The 27,716-nt window shown below is 39.6% G+C and overlaps 1 protein-coding gene across 2 annotated transcripts in view; it reads left to right on the forward strand.

The window, feature by feature from the left end:
• SMOC2 (SPARC related modular calcium binding 2) overlaps positions 1-27,716 on the forward strand; it is a 191,993-nt gene that overhangs the window by 108,352 nt on the left and 55,925 nt on the right. For both annotated transcript variants that reach the window (XM_038397794.2, XM_043511322.1), the window contains exon 8: positions 26,756-26,942. In XM_038397794.2, the coding sequence (XP_038253722.1) occupies positions 26,756-26,942 (187 nt within the window). The remainder of the gene's footprint in view (positions 1-26,755; positions 26,943-27,716) is intronic.

Consider the following 27,716-nt stretch of genomic DNA (forward strand, 5'->3'; position numbering starts at 1 on the left):
TAGAAAAGAATAGGCCTAAAGAGAACCTTCAGGGAATGTTCTAAGCCAGTGGGGTATAAACTGGAGGGGCATGCCCCCTCAAGAGGTTCCCGTGGGGGGTGAAGAAACTTCAGCCTTTTGACCTTTTAAAAAACAAACATACAAATAGAAGTGCAGGCTGGGTTATTTTCAACAATTTGGTAAGTTTCATAACTACAGTAGGCCTATGATGCCTTTAAAATGAATTTTGATTCTCATTAATTTTAAAACTCATTTAATGATTAATAATTGATATTAAAAGGCCTAAACCAGCAACGTATATAATAATAGCTGAGAGCCCAGGACCCCTCAAGTGAGTCAGATGCTCTAACACTAAACCAAAGGAATGAATAGTCTCATCTCCGTTTCCCCTCCACCGTCCAGTGCGACCTTCAAGTCTAGTGCATGCACAATCTACTCAGCAATGCAGAGATTATGATGCCATAAAAAGTGCCAAGCAAAGACTCTCGGACAGTCAGTATCAAGTGAACTGTTTATGTGTATGTTTGCAGTTTGTAATACTTTGTGTTTACTACTTCCTAATAATAACTTTTACTAGTCTTATAAATTTAGTAATAAATATACATTTTTCATTCCTAAATATACATTTTTCATTCCTTCCACCAACTTGCAAAAAAACACAATTTTTTTTCCAGATTACATGTAATGGAGGGAGGGTGCAACAAATTTTGTGAATGGTATGGGGGTGGGGGAGCAACTGGAAAAATTTGCACACCACTATTCTAAACAAATGCTTTCCATGCTGGAGATTTATTTCGTTGTTTCTCTATGTAACATCAGCCAGAAAGAGCAAAATTCTTCTGGAAATGTAAAACAAAAAAAAACAGTCTCTAGAAGTACTTCTTTTTTAGGGGTATTTATTTCATTTTTATGATATTGGAGACCAGTTCAGGCCAAAGCAAAAGAGTTACTGAGTTTGGAACAAATAGGAGTGATTCAAGATTCAAACATGAAGAAGCATGGGAATTCACAAAAGAAAATGCTGATGAATGTTACTGGCTGTTAATGAGTCCTTCATGAACAGTGAGATCCAATACATCAAAATTCGAAGGAAACATAGATATCTCTGTCGTTGCTTCTATTACCTGTACAATATGATCATACTGATGGGGAAGTTTCAAACTGTTTAAAATTAGCATACTTATTAGCTGTATTAAGTATTGTCATTGTTCTAGCCTCCACCTATGCACAGCACAGCACAGGTATGGCTCCACTGCAGAATTAGTCTGGGCTATAGATTGTGTGTTGCCCCTCCTCACAAAATATTCTCTAACCTGGGTTTGAGGGTGCATTGTGCCCACGCCAGCAGACAAGGCTGTGGGTATAGGATGAGCACAGGTTTCACTTCAGCCCACGCTAGCAACCCATCTATTTGCAGTGCTGTTGTTCCTCCAGTCCTATCCCACAATTCCACCTGGGCTTTATTTCCTCTCTTACTCCTCCCTTCTTTTGCATTGTGTTTGAGCCCCAAGTTTGACTGCTCCATTTCTTCTGTACTTCCACAGCATTTGAACAGATGTCCCTTGTTGTAACAGTGTAACTCCAGTGGCCTCAATGAAATTGCTCTGGTGTAAATGACAGAATAATCTGGCCTCCTATGTGAAAATTCAGCAAAACTGTAATCTATGCTGAATACAAATATAAATATCTGGTAAAATGCAAGTTTCTACTTACAGTCTTATGGGTCAGTAGTTTGTCTTGTTTTGTCTCCTTTATATTTTATATTTACTTATGTATCTTACTCTTCCATGTGTGTCATGGTGGAAGATATATGGCAGCAAATAAACTTGCCCTGACAAGAGAACTACTCATAAATTTTGTTATTGTAATGTAAGCATGTCTGATTTTAAAATCATATGCCATCCTTTGCAAGAAAGTACCAACACTTTTGATGGGTTAAGGACTACAAATGAATACATTGTATTTATTGTACCTTACCCATAACTGGCTTGTAAAACATTTGCTGTTCTGTAAGTGACCTGTCACTTATAATTAGCCAATAAAACCTGTGTTGGCTTTTAGTAACTGCAGGACTGAAAATAATGGCTCAGGAAATTCAAGTTTATATTAGTTATCTAATAATTTGATTTTAAAAAGTCTAAATGAATTTAGCACAAATAACTGGAAGATTTACAGATGCAGAGGATGAAATTACTGGATTACATTTCAGTATTATATAACACTTTCTGGTGCACCTTCAGTTTGTTGGTTTGGAGAAGTAGATCTTAGCTGGTTAAAAAAGGTGTTTGCGAAGTAATGTTTAGTCTATTAACTTTTGTCGACAAAATGTTACTCCTAGCAGCAAACCATTACCATCAGGGCTTATGATGATTGCAATTAGAAACATCTGAATATTTCCATTTTAGCTGTGTTTTTATGTTGCAAATGATTTTCAAAAATGATTTTCTTCATAATTTTCCTGCCTGGTGGCATTTATCTAACTTTTAAAAAAGTTTGTATGTGCTGAGGTTATATGTTTTTCAAATTTCCTTCTATGGCCTTATAAAAAGTCCAAGAAAAGGTCTTTTCATGTTTTTTTTCTGCATTTATTAAAAATAATGTTTTTTTTCTATGTGAGTTTCACCAAAATATTAAAGTCCAATCCTCAGCTGGTGTAAACCAGAGCAGCTCCACTGAAGACAATTTACAATATTTTGGAACCTGGCCGACAATATTTTACTATAGCTATTCATATTCCAAGCATATTCCAAGACATTTTGGTCAGATTCCCAATTGGTGTAAATCAGAGTAGCTCTATTGACTTTTTATGGAGCTATGCCAGTTTAAATCAGTGGAGGATCACACCCTTGTGTGAAGTATGTAGTTTTGTGTGTGAAAATACAGGAGAAGGAAGAGTGACTGAAAGCCTGTGTAAGTAAATAAGTGAAGTTTAGCATACACCTGGTTAGATTCATGATTGTTGTTTAGATTTCTTTTAGTGAGGAAAGATTTTGCATAGTCTGTTTTGGGAACACTTCTCTGGGAAGGGGGATTTAACTGAGGATATTATTAATGCCTAGAAGAAAAACCCTCAAATTATTAAATTCAGGTGCACTGTACCATATACACACAAAAGTAAAAATAAATGACCCCCAACTGCATGTAATTTCACAGGCCCCAACTCAGAATCTCTCTCACCCTGACTAAAGAATGCACTTAAGCTCATGATTATGTTGTTTCCTGAATCCAGACCATCAAGAGCCATCTACTGCAAATTGGAAGAGTCAAACCCAAATAATATGTCACCAGAGTCCCTAGATACAAAACAACAGCCTTATAAATGTATAGGTTTAATTTTATGCATGTATTAATAGTAATAACTTTTGTATTGGATTTCATTAAGAAATAAGTGGTTTATTGTTAGCATAGGCATTTAGGTTTACCTTAGTCAATAGCATAATATAGAGTTTTTATAGAGTGATTTTTAATTATTTTTGTTCATAGCTTAGTACTATCAACAAAAAAAGATGCCTGAAAGAAATTTTAACATTTCTTCACCCCTTAATGAACTTGACATTGATTTACATGCCTAACTTTAAGCACATGAGTAGTTTCATTGACGTAATGAGTGAAAATGTTGGCCTCATTTAAGTCAGTGGCAAAACTCTAATGTAATTAATTGGAGGAAGGATTTCACCCAATTTGCTTAACTTGGGGGCATTATTAGTTTTACATATGCACAGGGAGGAAAAGACCATGTCTGACATTTGATTTCATTTTCCAAAATAATGCACTAGTATTTGATCCATACAGTTTAAGATTACATTGTCAATTTCAAAGCAATAGACATCTGATATTTATAAATGTATACCCCAAATTAAAAAACATAGTAAGAGAACCAAAAAATGCCACCGTGGCTAAAAAACAAAGTAAAAGAAGCAGTGAGAGACAAAAATGCATCCTTTAAAAAATGGAAGTTAAATCCTAGTGAGGAAAATAGAAAGGAGCATAAACTCTCTGGCAAATGAAGTGTAAAAATATCATTAGGAAGACCACAAAAGAATTCAAAGAACAGCTAGCCAAAGACTCAGAAAGTAATAGCAATTTTTTTTTAAGTACATCAGAAGCAGGAGGACTGCTAAAGAACCAGTGGAGCCACTGGATGATCAAGATGTTAAAGGAGCACCTAAGGATCATAAGAGAAACCTAATAAATTCTTTGCATTGGTCTTCACGGCTGAGGATGTGAGGGAGATTTCCAAACCTGAGCCATTCTTTTTAGGTGACAAATCTGAGGAACTGTCCCACATCGAGGTGTCATTAGAGAAGAATTTGGAACAAATTGATAAACTAGATAGTTATAAGTCACCAGCACCAGATGGTATTCATCCAAGAGTTCTGAAGGAACTCAAATGTGAAAATGCAGAACTACTAACTGTAGTTTGTAACCTATCATTTAAATCAGATTCTGTACCAAATGACTGGAGGATAGCTAATGTGACACCAATTTTTAAAAAGGCCTCCAGAGGTGATCCCGGCAATTACAGGCCATTTAGCTTGACTTCTGTACTGGGCAAACTAGTTGAAATTATAGTAAAAAACAAAATAGTCAGACACATAGATGAACATAATTTGGGGAAAAATCAACATGGTTTTTGTAAAAGGAAATCATACCTCACCAATCTACTATAATTATTTGAGGGGGGCAACAAGCATGTGGACAAGGAGGATCCAGTGGATATAGTGTACTTAGATTTTCAGAAAGCCTTTGACAAGGTCCCTCACCAAAGGGTCTTAAGTAAAGTAAGCTGTCACAGGATAAGAGGGAACGTCGTCTCTTGGATTGGTAACTGGTTAAAAGATAGGAAACAAAGGGTAGGAATAACTGGTCAGTTTTCAGAACGGAGAGAGGTAAATAGTGGTGTCCCCCAGGGGTCTGTACTGGGACCAGTCCTATTCAACATATTCATAAATGATCTGGAAAAAGGGATAAACAGTGAGGTGCAAATTTGCAGATGATACAAAACTACTTAAGATAGTTAAGTCCCAAGCAGACTGCGAAGAACTACAAAAGGATCTCACAAAACTGGGTGACTGGGTAACAAAATGGCAGATGAAATTCAGTGTTGATAAATGCAAAGTAATACACATTGGAAAACATAATCCCAACTATACGTATAAAATGATGGGGTCTAAATTAGCTGTTACCACTCAAGAAAGAGATCTTGGAGTCATTGTGGATAGTTCTCTGAAAACATCCACTCAATGTGCAGCAGCAGTCAAAAAAGCTAACAGAATGTTGGGAATCATTAAGAAAAGGATAGATAATAAGACAGAAAATATCATATTGCTTCTATATAAATCCATGGTACACCCACATCTCAAATACTGCATGCAGATGTGGTTGCCCCATCTCAAAAAAGATATATTGGAATTGGAAAAGATTCAGAAAAGGGCAACAAATATTATTAGTGATATGGAATGGCTTCCATGTGAGGCGAGATTAATAAGACTGGGACTTTTCTGTTTGGAAAAGAAACCACTAAGGGGGGAATATGATAGAGTCTATACAATCTTGACTGGTGTGGAGAAAGTAAATAAGGAAGTGTTATTTACTCCTTCTCATAACATACAAACTAGGGGTTACCAAATGAAATTAATAGGCAGCAGGTTTAAAATAAACAAAAGGAGGTATTTTTTCACACAATGCACAGTCAACTTGTGGAACTCCTTGCCAGAGGATGGTGTGAAGGCCAAGAATATAACGGGGTTCAAAAAAGAACTAGATAAGTTCATGGAGGATAGGTTGATCATTGGCTGTTAGCCAGGATGGGCAAGGATGGTGTCCCTAGCCTCTGTTTGTCTGAAACTGGGAATGAGCTACAGGGGATGGATCACTTGATTATTACCTGTTCTGTTCATTCCTTCTGGGTCACCTGGCATTGGCCACTGTCAGAAGAGAGAATTCTGGGCTAGATGGACCTTTGGTCTGACCCAGTATGGCCGTTCTTATGTCCTAAGGCAATATCAATCATCTGTTGAGGGCTCAATCCTACAGCAGCTTCATTCACAAAACTCTATCACATAGTACAGCTACAATATATGGTACATAAAAGATGTGGTACCATTTCTATTGTAAATGAAGATTTTACATGTAGAAAAATAACAAAGTGTTTTTAATATAAGTTTATGCAATTAAATATATATAATATTTAATTGGACAGGCAGATAAGACAAGCAGTTCTCTTACTCAGTGTATATGTATATATAGGGTAAGATAATTATCTTAAATTGGACAGGGAAGTAAGACAAGTAATTATCTTATCTATCTATCTATCTATCTATCTGTCTATGCCGGTTCCCTTATATTTCATTCAACCCATATATATATATATATATATACACACAGGGTAAGATAATTGTTTGTCTTAGACTCAAACTGGACAGGCAGGTAAGACAAGCAGTTATCTTACCCTATACAGTATATGTGGGTGGAGTGAAATATAAGCGAACTGGCTAATGTGCACACATACTTTTGGCACTTGTTTTTCTTTCTTACAAGATGAACCATGACATGTTCTGCTTTAACAGCACAACTGTGATCAAGACTGAAATTATTTTAAATATATATAGGGTAAGATAATTGCTTGTCTTACCTGCCTGTCCAGTTTGAGGCTATCAGCAGAGGCTGTCAGTGATGTGATTAATGTGACAGATGGGTATTACAGTGTTTGTACAAAGTTTTCCTTAACTGGTAATTTCTCCAGGGTTAAGTAACACTTATGCAACTGGTTGCCACTGAATTTGTTGGTGGTGATATTATTACAGAAAAGCCCAAAGGCCCTGATTCCACAGGTAAAATTCACTCCGGTATAGATGGCCCCACAAAACACATGCTACATTTAAGTTCTTATACTCGCCCCTTCTGTATGAAGCTAAAACTTTCAAAAGGAGTTTTGCAGGTTTGAGGGCCCAAACTAACATTTTCTTTCCCTTGAAATTAAAATCTTGTTTCTCTACCCCATCTAATGATTTCCACTGGCCACTCCTCTAGAAACAACAGGAAAATAAATAACTAGTAGACAGGAAAATGAAAAAGAGTTCTGTGCCTTTTTACTCCTTCTCACATATTGTTTCATTTTCCAGATGTGGCTCTTAATATTAATTCAAGAGTAGTTTTGTGCAGCTAATGATGTGAGACTTAGCAAAAGAAAACTAAGACCCAGACAGCTGAGTACTTCCAGTTACAGGTGTCTTAAGAATTCATTATGAGTGTTCTTAATCTATTTAGAATCTAATATATTCAGACTCATTTTGTACTGTGGAGAATTTAGGTGTGTAACTCTTGTTCATGTTAGCACATATTAAATATGCACATCCTAGTGAACTGATATTAGAACACAGAAAGGACAGGCAAAATGGAATGTTTTCAAATCAATATATTCCTTTAAACATTTTTTTTGAGTTTCCAGATAGTTACCTTACTATAGAAATGGAACCCAGCTGCAGAGTTTGGATCCAGATTCTACCTTCCCTCAAATGTGCTTGTGGTGGTTCTAGTTTAGTTTAAGTCTACCAGAATACACATATAGACTTAAAGGGCTAGATTCACCAGTATATTTGGGAAGCTTTGTGCAGATTCACTGGGACAAAGCAGCCATAAATCTAGTTTAAAAGACCAGAGTTAAAGGGATTCGCATAGCTGCTTTACACCACTGGAGCAGTGCAAAACAGCCAGAGTTGTCCTGGTGAATCTGGCCAATTAGTTGCAAAGGAATGTATTTTGAATGTAAAATCAATTGGGTTTTTTTTCTTTGCCAATACTTGGATTTAGGACCTTGGGTTTTTGCGTTACCTTGCATCAGCTGAAGACATCACTGACATCCAAAGCAGGGAGTTGCATTCCCTATGTTGCATTATAAGTTAGTGATGCCATCAACTGTAGCAGGAGAAACTTAGAACCTTGAGGGCCTGAATGCAGGTCTTGGCAGGTAAGTAGAGGAAGGAGGTACTTATTTTAAACAATTTCCTCTTAAAACATATTTATTTGCCATTTTTAGCCCACAGATGTATCCCGTTAGTGGGATCTCAGTCTATTAGAGATGAGCCTGAGCCTAAACCTAAACCGAGAATCTAAATAGTGCCAAACTTGGGAAAAGTTCAGATCCAGAAATACCTCTGAACTTTGAAGCTTGGGCCGATCTCTAATTTAAACCACACACACACAAAGCATTTCTATTTTCTACATGGCATGCCAGAAATAAAAACATTTTGTGACTGCCACAAACCTGGCTTTAGTGACTGGTGAAGCTCATCACTGTTATAAGACCATGGAATACATTGCTTGGGCAGCTGCCAGTTGGTGGAAGAGAGAATGATTTTGAGGGGATCTGTGGAGGAGGAGAGGTTGGGATGATGGTGGACTGGGGGCTTCTAAGAACAACTGCATTGGAGCCTCCCCAACTTCCTTATGCTGGCCCTGACTGGTAACTTACAGCACAGTTACCTGGATTTAACTGATCTACTTGCAGTATATTATAATTTATGACTTTTATTTTTTGTAAAGTCAGCATTGTTAAGAAACTGTGGTGGTGTGTAGGAGCCACCCTCATATCTTATTATACCTCAGACCTTATTATATATTTTTATGGTGAGTTATTTTGAAATTCTGGGGATTTTTTTTTAGCCTTCAGTCAGGAATCAAAAAGGTTTCAGAATCAAAAAGTCCAATTCCAAGTTTCAGAGTAGCAGCCGTGTTAGTCTGTATTCGCAAAAAGAAAAGGAGTACTTGTGGCACCTTAGAGACTAACAAATTTATTAGAGCATAAGCTTTCGTGAGCATCCGATGAAGTGAGCTGTAGCTCACGAAAGCTTATGCTCTAATAAATTTGTTAGTCTCTAAGGTGCCACAAGTACTCCTTTTCTTTTTCCAATTCCAAGGTATGTCCTGCCAGCTGAAAGGCAAGCTGTTTGCTAATGGTTTGGGAATGGGTCAGCAGAAACTTCTGACCTAATATGCCATTAAGGCAAGGCAGTAAATTGGTCAGCATGGGTTCTTAATGGTACACCGTTATCCCAGTTGCCACTGGCAATTTTTAATGCAGCCCTAGCTTTCATTTTGTTGTTACAGAAATAGGACATAACGTTCTCCAGTTTCCTGATCAGTGAAGACAACTACTCTTTGTCCTTTTTTCTGTTTGTTTTTTTAAAAGTCCTAAATTGGTAAAGTAAAATCAGTGTTTTCTTTCTTCTCTCTCAGCCTCTTCCAAGAAGATAAACCTTTCCAGACCTCCCCAGAGAGCTTGTATATTGACACATTCTTAAATTACAGTCTGCTGGATTATACCCATTACAGTATTACCCTATCTTTAATAATCCTTCTTTTACAAGCATTTTTCATTTATCTTCATTTTAATTTTACATATTAGCTAAAAACACGTATAAGCCCGAAGTTCTGGCATCTCCAACTTCTTCCTCCCACCATGGAGAAAGATCCTCCCATCCTAAACTATTAAAAAGAAGTGTTCTGTTTTATGTCCAGTTGATATCCTTTATGTTCAGGATGTTCCACAGTTTTATTGGACCCCCACAGTGGAAAAAAAAAAGTCTGCTTTATGCAAGGTGGATAATTTCTCTTTTACTGCAAATGTTAAAGTTTGGTGCCAAAAGATACTAATCTTCACTGAACTATTTTTAATTATGTCATATTGCTTTCTGCAGCAACTAATAACAAAACAGCCATGTCTTAGTTCTTTCATTTTCAGATGCACGTCCGTTCCACCCCCACCCCGGCCCTGCACAGCTAACCAGACATCAGATAGAATAATCATAAAAGTGTTGTTAGGCAACATAAATCCAACCTGCATGTCAGTCTAGCTGTGTATGTTTTAATAGAGAGATACAAAAGGCATATGTTAATGCAGAGATACATATTTATTCATGGACTATATTGTATCCAACCCTGGCTCTGCTAAAGATTTGCTGTGTGTTCTTGGGCAAAAGACTTAGGCCAAAATTTTCAAACTGTTTGAAACAGCACTATGTTAAAGTGCACTAGAGACCTTCTAGTGAACACCAGCAGGGTCTACACTGACCAATTAGTGTGCAACACATTAGTGAGCTTTAGGAATCACACCTCCATAGTGTGCATTGCTGTAGTGTGTAGACAAGCCCTGAAACTGTATCTAGATCTTCAGCTGGAAGGTGCTAGATACGTGCTAAGTATCATTATATTATTAGTGGCCGCTTTTCTCCTCCACTGAACCCATTCCATCTCCCTCTTTTCCTTACAACTGTGTTCCACATAAATGCTAGACGCTGCATTGCCCCTGTATTCTACAATGCCTGAAAATAATATTAGCTGCCATTGCCAGGTTGCACTAGATTTTTGTTACTGCAGAAAAAGAAGAGACTGAAGAGTAAAGCTAGTGTTTTTCATTAAGCTGTTTCTGGTATCTGTTTTAGTTTAAAAAGGGAAATCCAAATTTCTATATTCAATGACAAATAAAGTCATGTTTAAAAAAGAATAAGAATGTGAATTAAAATTCTGGTCTTAAATTCTGCTGTACAAAACATATAAAGGAAGAGAAAGAGAGGACAAAAACTAATATCTAGAGTTGGCCAGAATTCCCCCCCCCCGACTTTTTGGCAAAAAAATTATAATACATTTTCAGCTGAAAATCTACACTATTTTAGCCCCAAACCTATCAAAATGATGCCTCATGGGAGCTGTAGTTTGGAAGTCTCCTGCCTGCATTCTCCTCTATGGGCTGGACTATTTAGTTGGACTACATCAACCATGATGCATTACAGTTTACAGCTATAAAACAAAAACTTCTTGATATGTTTGATATATGTATTAAATTTGTCAACAAAACTGAACTCCAATATTGTCAATAAGTCAATTGTTTCCATAGAAAGCAGACACTTTTAATGAAAAATATTTAGTTGAAAACCCAATTTTTCCATTAAAAACAGTTTTGACAAAAAAATTAAATGAGCCTTATTAATATCATTAACAATTTCTGTGGTGTTTAGGAGAGATTATCACCCCAAATAGTGAAATTTCTTTGTTTTTTGTGGGTTCCAGTGAGAACTTAATGGTTAATGTTATTTGAAGTCTAGGGTAATTTTTCACTTCCATTGCTTTTTATTAAAAACTTCCTTCTTGGGATCTGAAGAGAGGCTAAAATATAGTCTAAGGTGGATTGAAATGAAAATACAAGCCCACAAATCTATAAGATCTTAAACCATTAACAGAACACATTTGGAAACGGTGCCATAGTATGATATTTTATTTTAAAAGAAAGCCAAAAGGTTTTATTTATCTACTAATGCTGTTCTTGCATGTTTTGGAAGAACTGATGGTGTCACACAAGCAACTCAAGCAGCACCAAGAGCTGCTTTCTTTACCCTGCATCCAGTGTTTGTGACATTTACCAATTCTTTCATAAGAGAAGTAGGCCCTGAACCGAGGTTGCTTTGTGACATTCCACTGTGGCAGCCATAAAGACAACATGTGGGGATCCTCCAGTGCTGCAGAACTGGCACTGTGGCTCCTACAGTATTCTCATTCCATGTGGTTGACACAGCGGGCATTCCTGTGACCCAGTGATCTCTGGCAGCCATAACTGTCCCCCTCAGATCCTTGCCAGCCAACAAAATTTAGAAGTTATGCTGAGGGACTAGACTGGTGTATGACCAGTCCGGGATCAGGAGAGTGTCCAGGTGGATTAAAGCCTATTCTAAGGTGCACTGAGCACTTCTCAGTCACAGCCAAGGACCTGAGCCAGCAAAACTGGAACTTCAGTCTTGGCAGGAATGTACAGGAGAAAATTATTTGGGACCCAGTCCTGCAGGCCTTACTCAGAGCCTAATCCTGAGACGTGCTGAGTGTCTGCAACTCCCACTGAAGTTAAAGGCTAGGTTCAGCTCTTTAGGCCTGGGACAGAGCTATGGGCAGTGAGTAGCTGTGCTGGCACAAGAGGAGCTCTGGGGAGGGATTGTGCCTCAAAGAAGTGTCAGTACTTCCCTGCTGTTCCCTTTGTCTCTGGACAACTAAGGCTATGTCTACACTGCGCACCTTTCAGCGGCTCAGCTGGGCCTCTGCAGCCGTGCTGCTGTAAGGTACGCAGTGTAGCTACTCTTTATCGCTGGGAGAGAGCTCTGCTGCTGACAAAATAAAACCACCCCCAATGAGGGGAGGTAGCTGTGTCAGCGGGAGAGTGTATCCCAACAACAAAGCGCTGTCCACACAGGTCCTTTTCATCGGTAAAACTTTTGTCAGTCAGGCGTGTATTTTTTTTCACACCCCTGACTGAAAAAAGTGTTATTGATGGAAAGTACAGTGTAGAAATAGCCTAAGTTACTTCACCCCATTTCATAGGCTGACCAGATGTCCCGTTTTTAAAGGGACAGTCCTGTTTTTTGGGACTTTTTCTTATATAGGCGCCTCTTACCCCCACCCCCGTGCCATTTTTTCACAGTTGCTTTCTGGTCACCCTACCATTTCAGGATGCAGCTTACTGCCCCTAGATTCCTGGCCAGCTGCTCCACCTAGTGAGGGGGTTTGGCTGTGGAGCCAGTGTGACTCCCAATCTGCACTCCAGGCTGCCACTTCCCCTCCTACTTGTTCCCAGTGGATGGTACTGAGCATATAACTTCTGATCTCACTTCCCCCAAACTGGAACCACTATCTAGGTAGCAATTACGAACAAGGGGGAGCCTTACTTCCCACTTCTCTGTGTGGATGCCATAGAAAAAGAGAAGAGCAGAAGATGTCAATATGAATATCAGTTGTTTGAAGAGTTGTTTCTTCCCTATCACTGAAGCACCAGAATGATGGAACAGGGCCCTTTAAAATAATCACATATCCCATAGTTTATGCTCTTAAAATAAACAGTTTAATGTAATAATAGCAAATGACTATTAGAGGGGACTGTTTAGTTTCAGTGGGCTAAATTCTCTTCTCCGTAATACCAGGGTAAATCAGAAGTAATTCCATGGAAGGTAGCAAATTTATTCCACTGTAAAACTCGGGACATGAGAAAAGAATCAGGCCCAAAGCTTTTGTAATTTCTGTTTGCTTTTCCTTTGAATAAAGGTATTCAAAATATTAGGTATATTAAAATATTAGGAATATTAAAATATTCAACCCACTCCGAGTATTACTAGGTGCTACCAAAATGCATATTGAGTAACCTGATTAATTCGCAGCCTGAGAATGTTTGTTGCCCAGATACATTTAATAACATTTTGAAGATGTTTATGAACCTGCAGATTCCTTGAGCTGTAAGTTTTGCATTATCAGGAGCAATTAAGCATTCAACATCAATGCTTCAGGTAAAAAAAAAAAGAAATTGGTGGAACATCACCACTGTTAGTAAGAGACAAGAGCAGACCTGTGAGAAATAAAAAATTTAGGCTTTTTAATGATTTTTCCCTTTGTCCCTCAAACATAGTCAACCCAGTTTCCCTAACTCAAGCAACTAATATGTGATATATTACTCTTCTGGATCAGCAATGGTGCATATACATAGCCCAGTCCTGCACCCACTGCATAGATACAATTCCTTTTGACTTTAGTAGGAGTAGTGCCTACGCTCAGGTGAGGTCTACACTAGATGGACTGAGGGTGATTGATCTAAGATACGCAACTTCAGCTCCATGAATAATGTATCTGAAGGCGACGTACTTAGATCTACTCACCGCGGTGTCTTCACTGTGGTGAGTCAAGTGCTGATGGTCCCCCGTCAACTCTGCCTGTGCCTCTCGCTCTGGTGGAGTACCGAAGTCGACGGGAGAGTACTTAGCGGTTGATTTATCGTGTCTGGACTAGACACGATAAATCGACCCGCGCTGGATCGATTGCTGCCCGCTCAGGTATGTCTACATTCCCTGCTGGATTGACGGGCAGCAATCGATCCAGCAGGGGTCGATTTATCGCATCTAGTCTAGACATGATAAATCGACAGCTGAGCACTCTCCCGTCGACTCTGGTACTCCATCAGGGCGAGAGGCGCAGGCAGAGTCGACGGGAGTGTCAGCCGTTGACTTACCGCAGTGAAGACACTGCAGTGAGTAGATCTAAGTACATTGCCTTTAGCTACCTTATTCATGTAGCTGAAGTTGCATATCTTAGATCGATCCCCCCCACTCCAGTGAGACCAGACCTAATTTGACCTTTAGCTTGTATCTCCAACAGAAAGAGAGAACAAAGCCTGATAGTTTCCTCTTTATTGCCTTCTTGAACAACTTTATCCTCTGAAGTGTAATAATGTGGAAGTACATTTTAAATATGCTTGGATCCTTTTGCCCCACCTCTGTGATATTATTTTTTTTCAATTTTTCCACATGTAACATTATTTTGGTGCCGGTGGTTCTTGCTCTAGAGCTGTCAGTGTGAGTAGAACTGGTTGCAAATGTTTTGATGTAACTTTTTTCCGTCAAAAATTGCTGGGTTTGTGGGAGTGTTTTGCAGAAATGGATCCGTTTAAACAAATATATCTCTCAGGCCCCCAGAGACAGATTGGACAGATTGATAAAGGCATGAGTAAAAATTTCAGCAGAGGAGGGGTTGAGATAATATCTGGTACAGGAGATGTATCAAATATAACAGTAAGCAGATTTACAAACCTGGATGATATTGGAAGCACAAGAGAGTTTGAAACTGAGTGAAATGTCTAGCAGTAGAGAAGACTGTGAGATCTGATCTGAAGGAAGTTATTGAGTTTTGGTTGTGGATGCTCTTGGACTTTCTAATTAACATGGGAGGGGAAGAGAGGAGAATATACCTTTTCTCCCTCTTTGTGTCTCAGTTTCTACTTCTCTCATCTGCTGTTTCTCCTTTTCGTCTTGCTTCTTTTGTTACATTCAGATAAATTAGAATACTGTGTTCACCCTTTTTCTTTGCAATTGACTGAGTGCTTCAAAGAGCCCACCTCCAGAAAACTTCATTTAATGTAGAGTAGAGAGCGGTAATAGATACATAAGGCCAGAGACAAATCAGAGGATGTGGCTGTCATGTGAAAGAGAGCCTTTACAAAGGCTCTCTTCTGTGCTGTCCCCTTCTAGGTAAAGTCAGATGAGTACGACACATTCCCAGATAACCCATGACACTGGCTGCAGGTAGAACTGTTCTGTAGTTACCCACAACTGGGACCAAAGGCAAGCAGGTCTGCAAATACACAGGCTTTTCTATCCCACTTTGGGCTGATGGAAATAGTCCCACTGCTAAAGGCTTTTGCAAGTTTAATTAATTCTGTCACTGGCTGATCAGTCTGGCACACACTCCTTTAGAACAATATGCAGGTTTAATCTGCAACCGGCTCTGGTTTCAGAACTGCCCAACCTCCTCGGAGCCTCATGTGCAGCGTATGCTTTGTTTTTTGCCTCTTACTTTCAAACTATCAAACAATCTTTAATCTTCCCAAATGAAACAGAAAACAGCACACAGAAAGTAATAGATAGAAAGAACCACAGAGCTGTCTTCACATAAACTGTAATAGAAACGTTACCTTATTAGGGGACTGGAGGCCAGCATCACTGCTTCCTGTGATGCTGGTTATCTGGTAAAGTTAAATATTTAGAAGCTGTTTTATTTGAAGAGTTCTGCCAAAACCATCCCTTTGGATTTTCTCTCCAGGTCACAAAGGGCTTCAAACTAAACACACGACTCTGAGTTCTGGGGTAGGTGGCAGTGGGGAGGAGGGACGGGGAGAGATGAAAACATTTTTGGGAAATGTGCTCAGCAAACACGTATAGAAACATAGCTCTTTCTGAAATATGCTCCCTACCCTCATATGCCATGGATTATTAAGAAGGATTTATTTATGTAGAGCTTTTTCCATAGATATAAGTTATTTCCGTGGCTGGTTAAACACTTAAAAGTAATTATCCTCTGAGCGGTTAGTGTAATCATATGAAACACTGGGCTGTAAAGGATTAAGCATAGTGGTTATACATCCTTGAAAGCTATGATTTAACTGAGTCAAGAAGCCTTTAACCCGGCTACCATGTCTGATCTCAGACTCCTTTGAGAACTCGTTCAGTGCATGTCAGGGGCCAAATTTTCTGCTGGTGCAAGTTGGCACAGCTCTATTGTAGTCAATAGAGTTGCACCAATTTGCATCACCAAACCAAGATCTTCAATAGTCCTGACATCCTTCAAAAGGATGTGGGGGTTTTACTGATGCACCAAGTTTGCTGGTCAATACTGACATGTACCATACTTGTGCATTTGTAAAACTGCATGGACTACAATGGAATGTTCCTTCTTTTCATCAGTTAAAGATGAAGGTGGTGGGGGGGGTATTAATTTGCATTACCCTTGTTTTACTCACAAAGTTTTAAGATAGAGCCAAGCCAAAGGTCTGGCTTTGTTCAAGAAGCCAAAACACAAGACGAGCCATTTGAGCTGACTATAAACATATGAAAAATAGACTGCATAAAACTATATAAAACCTTGCTGGAGCTGAAAAGAAGTGATTTTAGAATATTCTTACTGATTTTGCTCTTCTGTGGCTCATCCTTGTTCCTGGACACAGAACTCTGCCAAAATCAGTTGCCCATCCTAACCTGGTTCCAGCTTGTGTTGATTTTCCTACCTCTACAATTAAGATCACTAAGTTCCTATGGTCTAGACACTGCACTGTGGGTGAAATTCATCCCTGTGCAGAGGGCCAGCACAAGACCTCTGCAGGACTTAATTTCACATAAACCTTCACAGTAGGATTTAAATGATGCATAAGACTTGTGCTGGTCCTCTGCACAGAGACAAAATTCACCCTATATACAGAATCCTACATTGAGATAGTGCAGTGCTTCATGGGGAGTGTTGAGAAGCACTGTGCCTCAAAGGGAGACAGTGCCTCCCAGAGCTCCCTGTTTGTACTTTGGAGGGAGGTGTAATGTCCAACTCCTGGCTTCTCATGACAGCGGTCAGGATGCCCGTTCCCCACAGATCTGAAGTCCCCTAGAGAGGAGTTAGGAGGCAAAGCACTCACAATTTCTACTGCATCAGAGCCTTCAGCATGCCAGCATAGCCCCCAAAATGTGCAACTCTGGGCAAAAAGAGTATATAGGCAGAGTGTATACGTTGTATGCTGAACCAATGCATCACTTAGTGGTGGAACTCCAGCTGCAAGCTGGAGCTGTCCTGCCTGCCAATTGGAGAGCCCATGGCAAAGGATGGAAATGAAAACACTGCCTGTCCTCCCCCAGGACTCATTTTGGGGTGCAGGGGGATTTCTCTCTCTCATGTCAATGCGAAAAGTGAGTTGAGAAAGTGAGTTGAGACTGTAGGTTCTAGATTGTCCTGCCTGACAATCCAGTATATAATAAATTGAAACGATTATTATTTTAGTCCCATCTTGCACGCTGAATCAGTAACTGACTGTCTGGAAGAGCTGTCGGCAATGTCCTTGGAAAGCCAGTAGAGGTTAGAACATAAAATGTAGATGGAATGCTACCACCTTGGATTAGAACTTAGCAAGAAGGTGGAAAACATTGGGAGATGCTGGGATCTTTAGCATTGTAGCGTGGTGGTATTAATGTGGCACCAGCTACAGTAAGTGGTGCTTCTAGGCACCTTTGAAATTAAAATAATTTAGGTGTCTAAAGTTAGACCCCAAATCCATATTCAGGCACTTACGTGTCCTGATTTCCACTGATGCTGGGTCCTAACAACTTCTTTTGTATTGAATGGAAGCTGTGGTTGCTCAGCATTCTTGTAAGTTGAGTTGCTTGTGTAAGTGCCTAAATATGGCCTGTATTTTTTGGTAGAGCAACTCAAATAAATTCTCACCACCAGCTCACCTGGCAAAGAATTCCAGTTTCACAGGTTTGTGGAAAAACTGAAACAGTTGTCTTGAAAATGAAAGAGATTTTCCATTGACAGAAAACTCTGAAGTTTACTTGTCAATAGACTTGCAAAGTAAACATGGCAGCCTTGCACAACTTTGGTTAATGAAGGAGCCTTTAGATTGTTATGGGCAACTAAACGGCCAGCTAGATATTGTGTTTGAAAAAAGTCAATCATTTTCAGTTGCAGTAGTTTTCCCAACTGGAAAGCTATATGGTTGCTCAATTTGGGAAAAGTTATACAGCTATATCAAGCAACAGATAGAAGCCACCACCTCTCCTTTGTTATTTGTTCAATGGGAAACTGGGTTTCACAAAATGAGGGAAATTTTGCTCTCACTTTTGCCCTACAAGTCAATGATGTGGGCAGAATTTGACTTTGCTTACATCCTGGGGTTCACAGAACTCATGATGTACAAGAGCACCAGGAGACTATAATTCCCTCCTTGCTAATCTTGAGTCTGATCTCACTGAGTGAAGGGGATTGAAGACACTCATCTTCTCACAAGAAAGAACCCTTTGTGATGAGAGCTTTTCAACTACTTTGGATCACTATTGAGCCTGATGTCACATAATTGACCAATGGCCTAAATGAATGTATTATCATTATGATGATGATTTTATTTTGTATTTTGGTAGCATCCCAGGGCCCCGTTGTGCTGGTGATATGTAAATACACAGCCCTTGGATCCAAAAGTTTATAATCTAATCAATATTCATTCATTTCATCTGCTTTATTAAGAAAGCTTTCTTTAGTTTTCAATTTGTTCTTATAAAAAAACAAACAAAAAGAGATTTGGCAAAAATGAACTACTGTCTTTCATTTCTGAGATGTTATATGACAAGTTTGATCTCAGATCTTCAGGACATAAGACTTACTTTAATGCAAAATGGCTATTTGAAAGAGATCAGATTTATAAGCCAATTTATAAACACTTCGAAGTTGTCAATGATTATATTAAATGATAATCTTCCAAACCATCAGAGCCAAGTTAGGCCACCCCCTAATGGGGTATATAGATCCCAGATGGATGAGGAAGGTGGCAGAGAGGCCCTGTGGGCAGGGCTAGCCCCACCATTCCTGCTCTATCAATCATATATGATAGGGATGAGACCTTTAAAAGGGAGGACAGTGCAGTCAGCTGGGGGTGGGGAGAAGCAGGATTGCCTTAAGCAGCAGAATACGAGGGTGACTATTGACGCTATAGAGAGAACTCCCGGCCTGGAGACTTTTACCCTGTCCCTATAGAGAGTGTAATGAAATCCCAAAATAAGCTGGACTGACTAAGCCTGACTCAAAAACCCAGCCAAGGAGATTTCTTAAAACCTGCTATGTGAGTGCGGTATTGTTGGCAGTACTGTGGACTCCCCCACACTTTTGAGGAGGCCTGGGAAGAGGGTATCCTTGAATGTGTTGGGGTTTGTGACTTTCATTTTGATCTGCCATCTGGAGAGACTTAAGAAAGGCCCATGAAGGGCAGACCCCTCTTATAAGTAATAAGGAACTGGGTGGGGGGTGCGCTGGAGCCACCCAGTGCAAATAACTGAGCATGATCAAGTTTTCCCACCATCTGGGGAAAAAACTGCAAGGGACTCTCTCACATAGCCTTACTCTCACTGAGTAGTAGCTTATTTTGAAAGTGGTTCCATCATTTTCAGTGGGACTATTCACAGAGTAAAGATTCACTCAACATAAATAAGGATGGCAGAATCTGGCTTTGATTTTTTTGTTTGTTTAAGAAGAGAGTCAGTGTAATAGGTAATTTGGTCTCTTACAAATTGTAATAACATACTAGAGTGTGAAAACTTCTGGAAAAATAGGAAGAAACCATACTTTTGAAGGGAAGTGCAGTTCATTACAATTATTAATTTAAATTAATGATAGCTGGTGATAGACAAACTTCAAATGTTGAGAAACTTTATCCTAATATCTTTGATTTAGAAATAGAACTGGAAATCTCTCAAAACCAGGGCTGTACATTAAATTTTACAGTGTTCCTAGTTTCCTCCATTTTGGAAACATTACAATAATAGCCTTTCTCACAGTTTATCTGATATTTCAACTTTTGGCTGAAATTTTGAATTACAGTTGTGTGCAAAAAAGAAAACAATAGGTTAGATGAACCCATTTTTATATACCTATACATATAGAGATGTGGGCTTAGATTATGGACATATTTGCTTATTCTCATTTAAGATTTCTGTCTTAAGGGCCCCAAAAGTTTTGACCATGGGTAGAACAGGAATTTATACAACGTGAAAATTTTGATTTGACCTACTGCCATTAGATACACACACACAAAAAGTTACACTGGCAATAAACATAGTTTATATAGGAAGTCACCCTGTGGGGGTGATTATGTGATGTCTACAAGAGGTTAATGTGGGTTATGAGCATTCTGCTTTTAGCACTTTGTGTAGGCTCAGTGCTTTTCCAGATGATCAGCCTTTATGTACTGCAATATCACTGCATATGAAACCACATAGATAAATGACATCTGTATGTGATTTAGCCCCCTTCATTCAGTGGAGTGAAGTATTACATAAATTGCCTTCAGGGCTGTGTTGAAGCCATAGTCCACGAGCATGCACATAAGTTCAAAAAGTGCAAAATAGTGACCAAGTGTACATGGGAAAATACCCTGCAGACACAAACAACAGGACCTTGAATGTTTGTTTCCCATGCGTTTTCATGAACAATAATGAGCATGGGTAGGAAAGTATCCAACCTGCTACAAGACTGGATGGATACATATTTGTGTTGAACCCCACTGCTGGTGTCCCTTTGAACATGGATGTAAATCAAAACGTGGTGCCATATGAGTATTCACACTGTAATTCAGACTTAGAACTTAGCTTGATTGTTTAATCTATTTGTCCATTTTTTAAAAAAGAACTGTCCTTCACAGTTGACACTTGATCCATGTACAAATATAGGGCCTGATCCTGAAAACACTTATGTGTGTAACTTTACTCACTTGAGGCTTGATCCAATGACCACTGAAGTTAATAGGAGCTATTCCACTGACTTCAGTGTGAAGGAGTACTTGTGGCACCTTAGAGACTAACAAATTTATTAGAGCATAAGCTTTCGTGAGCTACAACTCACTTCATCGGATGCATTTGGTGGAAAATACAGAGGGGAGATTGATATACACACACAGAGAACATGAAACAATGGGTTTTATCATACACACTGTAAGGAGAGTGATCACTTAAGATAAGCCATCACCAGCAGCAGGCGGGGGGGGGGGGGGAGGAGGAAAACCTTTCATGGTGACAAGCAAGGTAGGCTATTTCCAGCAGTTAACAGGAACATCTGAGGAACAGTGGGGGGTGGGGTGGGAGGGAGAAATAACATGGGGAAATAGTTTTACTTTGTGTAATGACTCATCCATTCCCAGTCTCTATTCAAGCCTAAGTTAATTGTATCCAGTTTGCAAATTAATTCCAATTCAGCAGTCTCTCGTTGGAGTCTGTTTTTGAAGTTTTTTTGTTGAAGGATAGCCACCCTCAGGTCTGTAATCGAGTGACCGGAGAGATTGAAGTGTTCTCCAACTGGTTTTTGAATGTTATAATTCTTGACGTCTGATTTGTGTCCATTTATTCTTTTACGTGGAGACTGTCCAGTTTGACCAATGTACATGGCAGAGGGGCATTGCTGGCACATGATGGCATATATCACATTGGTAGATGCGCAGGTGAACGAGCCTCTGGTAGTGTGTCTGATGTGATTAGGCCCTATGATGGTGTCCCCTGAATAGATATGTGGACAGAGTTGGCAACAGGCTTTGTTGCAAGGATAGGTTCCTGGGTTAGTGGTTCTGCTGTGTGGTGGGTGGTTGATTATTTTGGTACCATTTTGAGTAGCAGAATTTAGCTTTCATGCAATTTGATAAAACTGTGTACTGAAAATTACCTGTGAATACATGACTTCTGTATATCCCCAGGGAAACACCAGAGAACTGCAAAACTCACTTTCTTGAATGCTAGTCATACTAATACTGCACTACTCAAGAGTGGTTAACATGTATCACTTTGCACGGCATTTTTGTTCATGGGTTTCTTGTTACTGGCTTTATGTGAAGCGCATTGAGCTTCAAGGCCCAATAAAAGATCCTTTTTCTCTGGAAACCAGCCCTGTCTAATTGTCCTTTCATGGCCCATTACAGTAAAGAGAAAAGGCAGGAGGGGGTATCAACTGAAAATAGAATTTCTTGATGTGGATTCCATTTATCATGTATATGTTGTTGGGGTCAAGGAAATTGAGAGGAAGTGTTTATGTAACGGCAGAAAACGTAAAAGTAATACACAGTCGCCTTTGTTATTTTCTGCAGATTTCACAACTCGTTTCTGCAGAACACACTAACCTCGAGCATATGTGCATACAGCATTTCACGTTCAAGCAGAAGCAAACCATGCATGTTTGCAGCGGGGAGAACTCTGGTGGGAGAATATGGGGAGAACATGTTTGCAACTGGGAGAACTCTGGTGGGGATGGTTCATCACCAATGAAAACTTAGGAAGTGAAGGATTGAAATACCCAGTGTTACAAAGCTAACATGTTGTGTTATGTAAAAATCTAGATAGTGCGGTGATAGGGACTTGAGAACTACTAAAGACTGATGAACAGATAAGCCTTTCTCCAGGATTGATGCACTCAGAAATGATGCACTGCTCTTTTCCCATTTTAATATCTGAGCCTGCAAATATTTACTCATATGAGTAATCTTTGCTTACATGAAATATCCTCATTAACTTCAAAGTGACTAACTCACATGAAAAAAGGTTTTCCAGGATCAGGCTATGGAGATGTTTGCATGTGAATGCTGATTGCATTAATTTGACTGCATACTGCTTTTAGGTGTTTGAAATAAATAATTGGCAACAAGAACTGACCCATTTGACATTATCTGATTTATTTCCTTCTCCCTCCCCCGGTTTTTCTTCCAAAACAAAATTCTGGCAAAATCAACCTGCTTTTGGTAAAGCTTTCAGTCTCAAACAACTACATATTCCAGAGGAATACAGTTCTGTCGAAGTGTCTTTGTTAGCTCCAATAATGATGCAAATATTTATATTGCTTTTGCTGTGGTATAGATTTTTTTGGTGATGTTCTTTTTATGACTTTCTGGCATCCATCTGTTGCAGGCCCTAATCCCAGTAGTTGTCAGATTGTTTGGGCAAACTGTCAGGAGCTTTGACATTTATCACTGATCCTGCTAGCAAACTAACGGTTGTTGACCATATTCCTCTGATACTATGACAAGAATTATCGGAAATAATGTTAATGATATGACAGAAGCCTTTAACCAGTCATGAGAATGGAGTGGAATCCTTCAAGTACTCCTGTTCTAATAGCTAGAGTAATTGAAGAATGAGTTTGGATGGGAGGTCGGACTAGATGATCAGAGTGGTCCCTTCTGACCTTAGTATCTATGAATCTAAATGAACAGTTGCTTCAAAGAGGAAATTAAACTGAGGAGTAAAACTATGGTCTTGGGGAGAAGGATAATGGGTGAAAATTTCATGGTGCTATTGATTTCACTTCTGCAGCACTACATGGTGGGAGGACACATGGAATAGAAGGAATAATGGTGCAACAAATTCCCTTGAGGTGTCAAAGCTACCCAACCAGCAGTGTTAGAATCCGTCTATGGGACAGTTGCTCCCCAAGTTGCTTGATGGCTGATTTGGCGTTGTGGGGGAATGTAGTCAGGCAGCTCGTAGCTTGGGCTTGTCCGTCGGCTCTGCATGTCACTCATCCTTGGGTCTCTTCCAGAAACCCCACTCCTGAGCAAGGTCATTGTTCCCTGCGGGAATTGGGTTCCCGGGGTCCTTTCTGAGCCTAGTTTCTTCCGGTCCCTGGCACTGCTCCTCAGATCCAGCTGCAAGCTACTGATGGAGAGCTGATGTCCAGAGCCTCTCTCTGGGATGCAGTATCTCTCTAAATGGGGGTTGGAGGGAGAGGGAAGGCTAGTCACTTCCTTGGGCGGGGCTGCTCTGGCTACTGGGCTTCCTGGGAGTCTCTAGCAGCCTCTCGTCTTGGGCAGACTCTCCCCCACTCTGTGGCCAGCTTCACCCTTTTAAATTCCCCTTCTCTAAGTAGAGCATGCTCTTCAGGTGTGCTTAATTGGCACTGTCGGAGTGCAGGGCTGCTCCTTAAGCATGCTGTCAGTGGTTGGTGGCTTGTCCCATCCCAGGGAGACCAGCTCTTATATAAGCAGAGGAAATAATATTTCTAGGGCATTTGGTAAAGGAAACTGAATTAGGGCAGTAGCTTTGAAATATGGTTTAGCTATTTAATAGAAACAGAAATGACACCACCAGAATCCCCCTCCCACGTAATAATAATATAATAATTACAAATTGTCCAACAAATCATTAAGAGCCCCGACTGGTTGAGAAATAGGAGACAAAGGGTAGGAATAAATAAGTCAGTTTTCACAGTGGAGAGAGGTAAATAGTGGTATCCCCCAATGATCTGTCCTGGGACCTGTGCTGTTCAACATATTCATGAATGATCTGGAAAAGTGAGTGAACAATGAAGTGGCAAAGTTGGCAGATGATACAAAATTATTCAAGATAGTTAAGTCTAAAGCAGACTGGAAGGAGTTACACAGGGAAATAAAATGGCAGATGAAATTCAATGTTAAGTGCAAAGTAACACATACTAGAAAAAAACAATACCAACTATATATGTACAATGATGGATTCTAAATTAATAATTACCACCCAAGAAAGAGAACTTTGAGTCACTATGAATAGTTCTGTGAAAACTTCCACTCAATGTTTAGCAGTAGTCAAAAACGCTAACAGTATGTTAGGAACTATTAGGAAAAGGGTAGAAAATAAGACAGAAAATATCCAAATGCCAGTATATAAATCCCTGGTGCACCCACACCTTGAATATTGTGTCCAGTTCTGGTCGCCAGATCCAAAAAAGGATATAGTGGAAATGGAAAAGGTTCAGAGAAGGACAACAAAGATTATCAAGAATATGGAAAATGGCCTCCATACAAGGAAAAGACTAAAAAGCTTACCTACTACAAAGCTTTTAAACACACCCTCCATCCACAGTATATAGATCCTCTAATTATGGTGTGGTGTTCGAGTTTCAAGACTTTAAAATCTTTTTAATGTCATTTTATGTTAGTGCTTAGACCTAATAAAAGGCATGCAAAACTAATCAGGGCATTGGGAGCCTTCTGCTCTCCTGTTGACATGCCATACACACCTAAAGGGACCTTGACCACAGCACTAAAATAAACATCAGTGTTGTGCAATCAAATCAGCAGTTTTAGATTTTCACATTTCCTGGAAACTATTCACAGTGATTTTGGAACATGGCCATCTCAAAGCTAGACTTGCCTGCTATTTAGGGTATCAAGGTGAGATATGAACAGAATTTACTGGTTTCTTTTTCACCATGCCAAAGTATATCTTGATGGTGGCTCTCAGTAGCAGGAGGACAGTGCTGGAGCTAGAACAGCATTTTGAACCATAGGTGCCAACTTTCTCTAGACTGCGCCTCCAGTGATAAAGGATTTCATTCACACAATGGATGACGCTAGATGAGATTAGGTTGAAGCCATAACCCATTGTCAGCAGCTCGAAAATCCAGTCAAGGATTTAATTACAGCAGTCACAGGTTAAATTGTAAAAAATAGTGAATTCTGCTATAGATTCAGAAAAAAGAATTGTGTCCTTCAGTCTTAATTAACTTGAAAAAGGAAAATAATTTACTATGTATTACATTTCTGCTGCCACCTAGAATAGTGACTGGATATTTCACTGGACATAGTTAGTTTAGGATTGTTAGAAATTCAGTTTATTTTATCAGGAATTCCTATGATTGTAGTGCATTTACTACATGTGTCATTAGTTTCTAACCTATTCATTGTGTTTTGTTTTTGTTCACTAGATTGACAGGAATATCACAGAACTAATACTTTATTAACCCTTTAAACATTGTGAGATCATGCTCCCAAATACAGCATGATTTTAAAGCTCCTGGAGGACTGAATAGGTCAAGTTATTGGCAATGAGATATTTTGATTTCTCAAGTCTGAATCTGCAGCAGTTTGGTATTGATCAAAAATCATCATAATCTAATGGCTCTGTAATGGCAATTATGAAATAAATTGGTGATATCAGTTAATTTCCTAATGAGCAACTGTTCACAAACGAGACCCATCTTGGGCCCCCTTGTTCACAGTTGCAGCAGAAAGGCCAAGGACTGAATGGGCATGAAGACAGAGCTACCCTCATATTCCTCCAAAGTGTGGACCCTCCGGAGAAGAACTGTTGTTGGTGCAGTGTGGGAGGCTTTTACTGCCTCTGCTTCCTATGTGGATAACCAGAGGTCTTTGGTCTCCAGGGCTGCTAGTACATCACTTTTCATCAACAAGAAAGAAAAAAAAAATCTTGAAATGTATTTTAAGTGTCTCTTTTCGTTCCTTAGCTGAAAGCAAGGAGCAGAATATAAAAGTACTGAAGTACTGAAGAAGAGAATTCATGTGCATGGAATTTTAAAAATTGGATTCTGGCACATTTTCCATTGGTCTGTATAAAGAAAGTTTTACTCAGCTTCACTCCCCACCCCCACAAAAATATTCTAAAAAGTGGCAGTAATTGGGTATCTAAGAATTCCCCCTAGCAAAGGAAAATCCTAGGGTAGTGTAGAGCTGTCATGGTTTGGGTGCGGAGAGGGCATGCCAGAGTGAGAAGGGGCAAGGCAGAGTGCATAACGCAGCTGAAATCTGAGTCCAGTAAATGTAAAGTATTATTGCAACAAGTGTTATCAAAGTCTTTACATGTAATAGCACATAGCTAGGGGTTTATCTGTCCATCACTCCATTAATCCTGAGGGTGTTTTCCATATCCTCATCAACATTTCATCTATTTCTTTCTGACAGCATCATCATGTGATCAAGAACTTCAGTCTGCACTGGAGGAAGCTAAACAACCCCAAAAAGACAATGTGTTCATTCCAGAGTGCGCTCAGGGTGGCCTTTACAAGCCCGTGCAGTGTCATCCTTCCACAGGCTACTGCTGGTGTGTTCTTGTAGACACAGGACGTCCCATCCCTGGTACATCAACTAGGTAAGGCATTAGGAGTTATGATGTTTTCATATGTCCCCAAATAGGCTTATGGGGCCAGAAGCTCAGCAGGTATATATTGGCATAGTTCCGATGGCAATGGAAATAGACTGATGTACACCAGCTAAGGATCTGGCACTCTGGATTAAGAGCTGTTGGAGTGTTAGACTAGGTGTCCAGCTGCTGACTTTGACTGCAATGTTGTGGGAAGCATACAGGTATCTCCGATCTTCCCTTCCCCTATGTTCCTTTTAATTCATGCTGAGAAACTATAGGGTGGAAGCTGGGAAAGAGTCAGCACAGAGCAAGCCCCACTTTCTTGCAGTATGATGATGAAAGAGCCAGTTGACACTTTCTATGTAAGAAACCAAAACCAACATCAAAAATGTTTCTCCAGAAGTCCCCACAGCTATTTTCGTCGGACAAGCTTCAATGGAACAATTGCCTTGAAACCACTAGAGAGAGGAAATATCATTTTAGTATGTTATTAATAGAAGCTTGGAATTCACTCCTCTTACTGAGCCGAATATATGGTAAAGTGTTCTGAACCACATTGAGCAGATGCATTCAGGATGAATATCGGATTCCAAAGGAAGTTATTTAGGCCACTTATTGAGGTTTGGCTCCTGCAGGAACACTATAGAGAGCTCATTTAAAACCAGGGCAATGTATACAGCCTGATGCAAGCATTGACCTTTTCATGGCTTGGTCAAAAGTTATTTTTTGACCGTTATATAAGATGTGTGGAAAAGAATGTTTAAGAAACTGATTGTTCCC

Source organism: Dermochelys coriacea, chromosome 3, assembly GCF_009764565.3.
Source record: "Dermochelys coriacea isolate rDerCor1 chromosome 3, rDerCor1.pri.v4, whole genome shotgun sequence".
NCBI classification, from domain to species: Eukaryota; Metazoa; Chordata; order Testudines; family Dermochelyidae; genus Dermochelys; species Dermochelys coriacea.